Source organism: Scyliorhinus torazame, chromosome 11, assembly GCF_047496885.1.
Source record: "Scyliorhinus torazame isolate Kashiwa2021f chromosome 11, sScyTor2.1, whole genome shotgun sequence".
Classification (NCBI taxonomy): Eukaryota; Metazoa; Chordata; class Chondrichthyes; order Carcharhiniformes; family Scyliorhinidae; genus Scyliorhinus; species Scyliorhinus torazame.
This window is the reverse complement of record NC_092717.1, coordinates 111,240,937-111,252,030: the sequence shown is the minus strand read 5'-3', so window position 1 is coordinate 111,252,030 and position 11,094 is coordinate 111,240,937. Positions and strand designations below refer to the sequence as shown.

At 43.4% G+C, this 11,094-nt stretch overlaps 1 protein-coding gene across 2 annotated transcripts in view; it reads left to right on the top strand.

Annotated features, from left to right (window-relative positions):
* The first annotated feature begins 364 nt into the window (after window positions 1-364).
* The window catches only part of prex2 (phosphatidylinositol-3,4,5-trisphosphate-dependent Rac exchange factor 2), an 825,781-nt gene continuing 815,051 nt past the window's right edge, over window positions 365-11,094 (top strand). For both annotated transcript variants that reach the window (XM_072467618.1, XM_072467617.1), the window contains exon 1: window positions 365-949. In XM_072467618.1, the coding sequence (XP_072323719.1) occupies window positions 809-949 (141 nt within the window). In that variant the 5' untranslated portion in view covers window positions 365-808. The remainder of the gene's footprint in view (window positions 950-11,094) is intronic.

Genomic DNA, 11,094 nt, shown 5'->3' with positions numbered 1-11,094 from the left:
TGCAACATTTGTCTTTCTGACTGATTCTTTTTCAGTCACCTTTTGGTTATCGACCCTTCTGCCACTGGAAATTCTATCAAAGCACGATACATAAATTCGATTTTTGCAATAAATTTAGTCCATTTTAAATTTCTCATTTTAGATTTAGATTTCTCATTTTTATTACATGCTGATCTATTAATCTCAAAAATGTAAACTTTTCGGGCAAAAGGTGAACTGATTCCCTGATAAATTTAGCAATGCAAAAGATTCCTGGCTATCTGACATCTTTCTACGCAGGTTCAGGAGCACAAAACCTGGACTGGGAACAAATTTCAGGCAAACATTGTCCACATTCCAAACACTTATCAAATGCAATGTTATGAAACAGGGACTGTATTCTAACCAACATGTGTCGCAAGCTACAGTTTCCAAGATTGTTTTCCTTTCCTCCTTCCTGATTCCACTGGGGTCACATTGGAAGTGTTTGATGAATGTATAAACTTAATAGTGCCTTTCCCACAGTTTCTTCCATGTGGTTTCCCCTTGCAACACTCAGCGCCTGCCCGATTCCTGTGCACTCCCCGACTCGCCTGCTTCCTTGATTTATTCCAGTCGCCCAGCTCACGGAAAACAGCCCTATCGCCATTTCTCCTCTTAAACATCAAACGGTAGCCCAAATCCGAGGAAAACAATGTTTATTTTCCCTCATACTGACGGATTGATCCCTCTGAAGTGACGAGAAAAACATACGTTTTTGGAAGGGGAACGAGGTGGTGATACTTCGGCACGAGCTGCTGCTAATAAAAAAAGGTATTGCTTAAGTAAAATGACCGAAGAAAAGTCGGAGAGTAAAGGAGAAATTAGCGGCAAGGATTTGGAGAAGCAGCTTCGTCTTCGAGTTTGTGTTTTGACTGAAATCCTGAAGACGGAGAGAGATTATGTAGACACACTGGAGTTCCTCGTCTCCGTAAGTTTACTTTTTAAACCGCTTCTGAGTTGAACAAGTTTCATGGACCGGTTTCAATTACAGCTGTATGGATGTGTATTTTTGTCAAAGCAGGAGTAAGACAAAGATCTTCAATGACTCACTGCGTGAAATTTGGTCCAAATTATAGTTTGCTAGATTGTGATGCTATTAATTCGTTAATAATAAACCAGGTGAACATTAATGAATCTAGTTGGACAACTAGAATTTCATTTAATTCTTTCAGGTCAATCATCCGGAGTAAAATCAGTCACGTGTTTAATTTTGCATACATGCTAAGTGTAACAATGTGAGCGAAAGTGGAATGTATCCACCTTCTGATCGTTTCTGAACACACTCTACACATTTTAAGTATTGGAGCAAAAGTTCTGGAGTAGTTATAAGTCCCAACACGTTGCTCATCATACAGCAATACCTGCAAACGGCAATTTATACCCAGGACTGATCGAGCTCAAACTAGAAAGTGCTTGGTCTGGTCTGGATTTTCTTGCTGTGCTAAAGTTTTGTGCATCGTTTCAATGCTTCTCCAATTGCATTTCTGATTGCTGTGGCTAACGACGTACACAGATTCCCCCAATGTGAACGACAGTCCAAATATACTTTATAGTTAAGAGCCTCGCAGTTCTACATGATGTCAATGTAGTCTGCAGAATAAACGCAATTCAGGTGTCTTCTGAGAAATAGCGCAAATGCCAATAATGTTTTATCAGTAGAAACTTTGCAGATGGTGAGAAACTTTGCACAGTACAATGAACAGCCCTGCGGGAAACGCTGGGAAAAGGCGATTTGGCTTGTCTGTGATTAGAGAGGAAATGACGCGAATCCCGGGAATTTGGTGCCTATTTATATGAACTTTATTTCCTGATCTAAGGGAGCCCCGAAGGATTAGGAAGGCGACTGGACAATAGGCTACGAGATGGTTGGTATCCTGAAGGAAAAATGCAACAAAACAAAGAAGCGATTTTTTTTTTGTTGGACGTTTTTAACTGTTTTGTGCATTTCAGAGATGACATGGTCAGTTGCTTCACATTCATATCATAATTACACGGCAGTTCAGAAAACCACCTATAAAATGGGGGAATAACCGATTCCTAACCAAAATGTCCAATGAATAAGAAGATATAATTTAGATGTTCCATGTACATCATTAACATTGCAGTGTTAGCCTATTCACAACATTAACATTTGAAAATTGATGTGGGTGGGCACTGTGAAGACAGGGACTTGTATATTGTGCTGCAAATAAACCTGATCGTAGATTCATATCAATTCAGTCTGAAACAAGAATAAAACCACAAGATGCTGGAAATATTCCGCAGGTCAGCAACATCTGAAGTGAAAGAACAGCTGTTTCAGATTCATGGCCTTTAGGCATATTGGTTCCTTCTCTCACGATAAATACTGTAAGGCCCAAGCATTTAAATATTTTCTGTTTTCATTTCTGATTTCCAGCAAATGCAGTATTTTGCCCTTGCAATTGGAAGTAGGATTTGACGGAGTGGTTAGGTAATCCGGTAACTAGGTTTTGTTTGAGAAATTTGCTTGATAGAACTTATAATTTGAAAAAGTTACCCTGGCACTCAGTTCCTGTCTGTTTTCCATGACCAGACATGATGTTAGGTAATTTGGACATTCTGAATTCTCCTTCTGTGTACCTGAACAGGTGCCGGAATGTGGCGACCAGGGGATTTTCACAGTAGCTTCATTGCAGTGTTTATGTGAGCCTACTTGTGACAATAAAGATTATTATTATAAAATGTCATTACCAAAATTATAACTGAGAATGAGTAAAATTCTCACTGCAGTTTGGCCCACTGACCAGTGGCGGCACCATAGCACCCAAACTTTGTGTCATAACTTAAGCTGAAATGGAAGAGAAATATTCCTGTCTGCTTCTCAAGTTCTTGTCTGTTTTCTTACTTAAATCAAATGCCAAAAATCTATGATGCTGTCATCATTCTGAAGTAGCATCTCTCAGGCGTAACCAGTGCTTCATGACGACCTACATATGTGAGGTTGGATTTTCTGTCCTCACAAAGATGAAGACGGCACAAAGGAACTGACTGAACTCTGCACCTGATATGCTGCGAATCTGATTGGAGTGAGATCGGGAGGACCAAGTAGGCTCCCTTTTTGCCTTAAAGGTAAGCAAATGTGTCGGCGGCATGTTTCCCGAAGGTCAGCCGGTTTGCAGCTGTGGGTTCCGGGAAACAAAGTTTGAAAAACACCGATCTGCAAGATCCACTGCCGGAACTCACCAAACCTCCTTGACACCTTCCAAACCTTTAACTCCGAAGGTCAAGCACAGCAGATGCATGGGAACACCATCCATCTGCAAGCTCTCCATCAAACCACACACCATCCTGACTTGGAACTATATTTCTTTTCCTTTACTGTCACTGGATCAAAATCCTGGAACTCCCTTTCTAATTGGATGTACCTACACCACATAGACTCCAGTAGTTCAAGAAGGAAGCTCACACCACCTTCTCTTCCAAGGGCAGTTAGGGATGTGTGAAGAAACTGAATTCTCTATTCATTATGAAGCACTTGAAAAAGGGTGAGCTGAGAAAAGAGAGTCAGCATGGATTTGTAACGGTTGAGCCAGGCCTGGTTAATCAATCATTGGACTTTTAGGGAGGAAGCATAGTGGTATTGTCACTAGATTATTAAACCAGGGACACAGGGTAATGCTCTGGGGTCCTGGGTTCAAATCCCGCCATGATAGATGGTGAAATTTGAATTCAATAAAAATCTGGAATTAAAGTAAAAATCTGGAATTAAAAATGATGACTATAAAACCATTGTCGATTGTCGTAAAAACCCACTTGGTTCAGGGATGGAAATCTGCCGTCCTTACCCGGTCTGGCCTACATGTGACTCCAGACCCACACAGCGATACGGTTGACTCTTAACTGCGCCCCTCCAAAATGGCCTAGCTGGCCACCCAGTCCAGGGGCAATTAGGGAGGAGCAACAAATGCTGAGCCAGCCAGTGACCCCCACATCCCAAGAATGAATGAAAAAAGTTGGTCTCAAGCATGGTGGAGTTTCTATATTATTGGCTGTATGGACTTCCAAAAGGTATTTGTAAAGGTTTTGTGCAAGAAGTTAACAACAAATGAAAGCATATGGAACTGGATCGAATCTTGTGAGATGGATAGATCATTGGTTGAGAGGCCGGAGACAGAGAATGGGGTATAAGAGATGATTATTGTTTGGATTCTACAAGTGATGTTCCCTGGGATCTATACTAATACTTCTGTTTTACCTTTTTCAATATTTTTATTCAGGACATTTTCATTTTATAAACAAAACACAACATTCAATTAAACATTATACAACTCCCATTATGAACAACCCATCTACCATACAATCCATATGCTCTGTTTTATATTGACAATAAAAAATGGCCCTCCCTCTCCTGCTGATGATCACCAACTCTTGAAGAAGAAGATGAACAGCCTCCACCTTGAGCAGAACCCCTCCTCCAAACCCCTCATGGCAGACTTTATCATCTCCTAATGCAGAAATTCTGATAGGTCATGCTCCTTCAGCTACCCCCCCTCCCGCCTGTACTCCTGGATCTTCCAATACCCCAAGTATCGCCATCTGGTTAGGGACCACCTTTATCCCTAAAATCTCTGACATTGTCTCCAAAAAGGACTCCCAAGTGTGGACAAGATCAGAACAAGTGTGCACGTTTTGGCAGCCCCCTTAAACACTACTCACATCTGTCTTCCACCTCCGGAAAGAACCCATTCATGCACAACTTTGTTGTATGTGCGCTGTGCACCACTTTAAATTGAATCAAGCTCAATCTCGCACATGGGCTTGGGTTTATCCTATGTAAGGCCTCACTCCACATCTCCACCCCCCCCCCCCCCCCCCAATCAAATGCACCACCTGGATCCTTAACCCACATCCTCTTTATCTCCTCCAGTGAGTTCCTCTCCATCAAATATCCATAAACATTGGAGTTCATGCCCTCCCCAATCTCATCCTCAGAAATGATCTTTTCCAGCAACAAAGGAGCAGTAACTGAGGAAACATAACCAGCTGCTTTCTCACAAAATTCCTAACCTGTATGTACCGGAACCCTTTCCCCCTCGGAAGCTGAAACTTTTCTACCTGTACCCCAGCTCTGCAAATCTACCCTCCACAAATAAGTCTCTAAACCTCTCTGTCCCCTCCCGTTTCCAAACCTTATGTATCGAATCCAACCCTGTTGGAATAAATCTATGATTTCCACATATCGGTGCCCACAGCAACATTCCCTCCAGCTTAAAATGTTTCCTAAACTGATTCCAAACTCTTAACGATTAAGGCCTAATCTGTTCCAGTGTTTCAATATCTGTAGGTCTTCGGGGGCTATTATACCCTTCGGAGGTATCCCAGAAACCCAGTTCATCAATGACTTGGACAAAAAACTATTGTATGGAAAATGGGGAAATCTTGCAACCAGGCATATATAACATGAGGGGAAGAAAATTAATTGTGAGTGTTTGCTATTGATCGCCAGATCAGAAGGAGAAATTGAGCCAAAGATTTGCCAGTTAAATAAATGAAGCAAGTGCAGGGATAGAAGCATTTATTATGAGGAACTTCAAATTATGAGAGAGAGATTGGGGAAAAGTACGAAGCATGCATTGTTGGATTGTTTACATGGGACAATGGTCAATGAACGGATATGACAAGTGACATTATTGGACCTGAAATTAAGTAACAAATAGGTGCTGAGCAACCCAAATATAATGTATACTTTAATATGAGTGAAATGGAAGTTGCCATAGTTCCTGAGGACTATGGGTTTATCTCCCCTTTTGAGAAAGACAACTGACTGGTGGTGATTTAACCTGAGAGTCACCACACCTCAGGCGAGGTTCCTTCATGGGTAACCTCAGCTGGTACGGCAATTGAACCTGTGCTGCTGGCATCGCTCCACACCACGAACCAGCTGTCCAGCCAGCTGTGCTAACCTACCCCATAATATGAGTGACCGCAAATAAGGTGAAGCTTAAGTTTAGGATTTTGATAGCAAAGTGCATTACAACAGAGATATTCAAAGAGCAGGCTTTGACGGGATGAAATGTGAACTAAGGAAATTGACTGGACAGCACTGTTAAAGGAAAAAAGGCCAAGTGAAATGCTTTGAAATACCGCCTAAAGCTACAGGTAGCACAGTAACATGGTAGAAGAGGGCAGCTAAAATAAAAAGAAGAGGTTGGACGTTAAGGTAGCAGGAATATTCTTCTATGCTCAAAGAGGAGACCATCATTACTCATCCTCACCGAATTTCAGGGCTTGATGGAAATCAAAGAAAGATAAGACATTGGGTCCAGATGGCTTGCAAAATCAATGCTTCTGGCAACCCAATGGAAAGTGCTGTCCAAGGAAGCAGGAGAGAATAGATTAGCTATTTAAAAGAGCGAGTGATCATAGAATCATAGAATAATAGAAGTTTACAGCATGGAAACAGGCCCTTCGGCCCAACCAGTCCATGCCGCCCAGTTTTTACCATTAAAAGCTAGTCCCAGTTGCCCGCACTTGGCCCATAACCCTCTATACCCATCTTACCCATGTAACTATCTAAATGCTTTTTAAAGGCACAATTGTACCCGCCTCTACTACTACCTCTGGCAGCCCATTCCAGACACTCACTACCCTCTGAGTGAAGAAATTGCCCCTCTGGGCCCTTCTGAATATCTCCCCTCTCACCTTAAACCTATGCCCTCTAGTTTTAGACTCCCCTACCTTTGGGAAAAGATGTTGACTATCTACCTTATCTATGCACCTCATTATTTTATAGACCTCTATAAGATCACCCCTAAGCCTCCTACGCTGCAGGGAAAAAAGTCCCAGTCTATCCAGCCTCTCCTTATAACTCAAACCATCAAGTCCCGGCAACATCCTAGTAAATCTTTTCTGCACTTTTTCTAGTTTAATAATATCCTTTCTATAATAGGGTGACCAGAACTGCACACAGTATTCCAAGTGTAGCCGTACCAATGTCTTGTACAACTTCAACAAGACGTCCCAACTCCTGTATTCAATGTTCTGACCAATGAAACCAAGCATGCCGAATGCCTTCTTCACCACCCTGTCCACCTGCGACTCCACCTTCAAGGAGCTATGAACCTGTACTCCTAGATCTCTTTGTTCTATAACTCTCCCCAACGCCATACCATTAACTGAGTAGGTCCTGGCCTGATTCGATCTGCCAAAATGCATCACCTCACATTTATCTAAATGTAAAGGTATTAGCTATTGAGACTGGTCAAATGAACTGCAGAGTCAATTAGAGTGCTATATTTTTCCATATTCTTGTATTTTTCTCTTGGGGGAAGAAACATACTGTGGTTGGGCAGTTTTGATGTTTTTTTTGCAAACACAGTCCAGTGGTTCAGGAACGTAGCTTTTCAAAGGAACAGAACTCATTACTGGGGAGCCATCCTGTAGATTCTGTAGAGGCTGGCTGTCATTTTTCACTGATCAATGGCAATACCACTAAAGTCTGAACCCAGTTCTCTTGGTGGGGTTGCCCCCCATGCTGTCTTTCAAGGAAGTGGCCGATTGATGCCTCTGTGCTGGCACAGAGAAATATGTTCAGGAGCTACCTGCCAGTTCTGCAGCTCTTATTCTATTGTGTGGGAGCGGACTCAACATCCATAAGTTTTCTGTGTTATGAATGCTGGTCTTTGTTCAATATTATCGAGAGTAAAACATGTTGGGGTGAATTTTCTGCCTCTCCAGCCGCATGTTACTTAGTGGCTATCACAAAGGACTATCATAAATCTATCATAAAGGACTTTCCGGAGATAATTCAAGGGTTTGGCACTCTGCCTATGACGTACCGCATCCAATTGAAGGAGAATGCGAAGCTAGTCGCCACTGAAGGACAAACTGAAGGCTGTGTTAGACAAAATTCCCGGCCTGGGTCTGTGTGGATTTTGCACATTGTTTCCATGTCTGCGTGTGTTTCATCCCCACAACCTAAAAGATGTGCAGGTTAGGTGGATTAGCCACACTAAATTGCCCCTAAATAAAAAAAATACACACCCTTCGGGCACTATTGCCTCCTGAGGGTGCCATTCGGCATAATTTCGGCGTCTGAAATTTTCCATCGTGCCATGGAGCACGGGTTACCAGGCGCCCAGGTTTATGTCAAATATATAATCTGGGGGTCCACATGCGATGAGAGGGCTTCTCAGGGTCCTACAACGGATTTAAAAAAAAAAATGGCCTGAAGCTAAATATAGCAAAGTGTCAAATCGGGATTGATTGTATTACCTTTCTGTGGGAGGGGGGTGTAGGCTCTCGGCACATGGTGTGCAGCGGATAATGAGAAGATAAAGGCCATTTTGACGATGCCATGTCTCACAGATATAAAAAGCATCCTCCGGATACTAGGGATGATCAACTTTATTGCCAAGTTTATTCCCAACCTGGCCTCTAAAACGTCTCAACTACGAGACTCGATAAAAAAGGACGCAGTGTTCCAATGGTCTCCCAGACATGAGCAGGAGTGGCAAGCATTGTGTATCTCTCCGATGACAGCGTGGTCCGAGCGTTTTTTGACCCGGCGATAAAGAACTAAATTTCGACCAATGCGTCTGAGGATGGCCTAGGAGTGGTATTGCTGCAGCAAGGTGCAGATGACAGTTGGCTGCCTGTGACATATGCATCCCAAGTGATGTCCGAGATGGAGCGCAGGTATGTGCAAATTGAAAAAGAATACCTTGGGTGCTCACGAGTTTGGACAAGCTCCATGATTATGTATTTGGTCGTGTGGAGTCTGACCACAGGCCACTTGTATCTATTGTGCAGAAGGATTTGTGCGTGTTGTCCCAGAGAATCCAGCGCATGATGATGAAGCTCCAGCGTTACGATTTTGACCTAATCTACACACCAGGTAAGCACCTGGCTGTTGCTGACACGATTTTCCAAGCCACAGGCATTAAAGAGGTACACCTGGTTGATGTGTAACTACATGTTAATCTCGTCACTGTGTTTCTTCCAGTCTCCGATGAGACGTCACACATAATAAAGGAAGAAACATCCAAGGATATAGTCCTACAAAAGGTAATCAGGTGTTTCCGAGAAGGATGGCCTGAGTATTCCTGCTCGGGTTACTATAATGTGCGGCCAGAATTGAGTGAGACGAATGGCCTTCTACTGTGACAGCACAGGATTGTGATTCCGCATTCCTTGAGGCTACTCATGCTCAAGAAGCTCCATGAAGTGCACCTGGGCATTGAGAAGTGCAAGTGCAGGGCCAGGGATACAATTTATTTGCCAGTCATCACCTTTTGTGAGGGCCACAAAGAATCCAGCATGAGTTGTAGAATAAAAAGAAATAACATTTATTTTCAATAACATATATACAACAGCAGCTGTAACTCCCTTGCTGCTCACTCCTCTCTAGCTGGTTCCAAACTGGCCAGCTCTAATTATGCAGGGAATCTGCTTATGCTTTCTCCGCACCTCTCATTGGGGAAGCTCATACTCCCTAAGGATTGTGGGATTGCCATTAGTCCCCAGCCAGTGGTAAGCAGACAGGTTATAACATCACCCAAGATATTGCAGGCATGGTAGACAACTGTGTCACGTACCAGAAATTCCGTGGTAGAAGGTGGCCATGGATCTTTCTCACTCCAATGGAAATGACTACCTTTTGATTATTGACTACTTCTCAAATTACCCAGAGGTAGCACAGTTGGCAAACTCAACTGCTCGATGTGTCATCCAACATGCAAAAGAGATTTTTTGCCTGGCATGGCATACCAAGCATTGTTATGTTTGACAATGGTCCCTGTTTTCAAAAGTATGAGTGGACTGAATTTGCCCATCACGATGATTTTCGGCACGTTACTTCAAGTCCTCTATATCCCCAGTCAAATGGAAGACAGAAAAGGGCATGCATATTATTAAACAGCTGCTAAAACGAACCATTGACAGCCAGGAAGACATCGATCTGGTGCTCATGAGCTATCGGTCGGCACCACTTGTCAATGGGCTGTCACCAGCACAGCTGCTAATGAATAGACAGCTGCGAACGACTGTGCCTTTCATCGCAACTCACTCCATGGACCGAGGACGGGAGCGGAAACTGCTTCTTCAAAAAAGGAGGCAGAAAGGGTTTAAGATAGATCCAGGAAGCTCCAGCCAGTGCATCCAGGTGATACGGTCAGACTGGAGGATGCCAATGGAAATGGATGGTCAAGGTTTGCAAAGGTACTGCAACAGACAGGTCAACATTCGTTTCTGGTTCTTACTGAGGATGGTTCAGTCTTGTGAAGAAACCGAAGAGCGCTGTTGAAAGTGCAACGTCCTTTCGTGTTGAGTCCAGCAGAAGAGCTGGTATGTAATCCCAAAACACTGGAAGAGGATACAGACCACCCATCAGAGCCAGCAAACAGAGAAACCTCCACAGCATTGAATACGGAACATTCAGGAACACCAACAAAAATGAAAATGAAAATCGCTTATTGTCACAAGTAGGCTTCAAATGATGTTACTGTGAAAAGCCCCTCGTCGCCACATTCCGGCGCCTGTTCGGGGAGGCTGGTACGGGAATTGAACCGTGCTGCTGGCCTGCCTTGGTCTGCTTTCAAAACCAGTGATTTAGCCCTGTGCTAAACAGCCCCACAAATGAAACACGATCGCCAAAGTGGAACACGATCGCCAAATCAGCCATCGCTCAGGAGATCAACCAGAGTTCCTGATGCAGCGGAGAAGATTCCTGAGTCGGGGAAAAGCGGGATCGGTGTCTGGTGCCGATTCTTTTGTGATGTTTTGCTTCTCTGCTGGCGGCAGTATTGAGGTTTGTGTGCTGTGCCAGCAGAAGGATGTAAATGGATCATTTGAGCTCACTTGCATTCTATTAACTGGCTGGACACTGGATTCTCCATGTCTCCACGGGAAATAGCCTTTAGTCAGCTGTAATTGACAGATAATAATCTTTATTATTGTCACAAGTAAGCTTACATTAACAGTGCAGTGAAGTTACTGTGAAAATCCCCTAGTCGCCACACTCCGGCGCCAGTTCGGGTACACAGAGGGAGAATTCAGAATATCCAATTCACCTAACAGCACGTCTTTCGGAACTTGTGGGAAGAAACCGGAGCA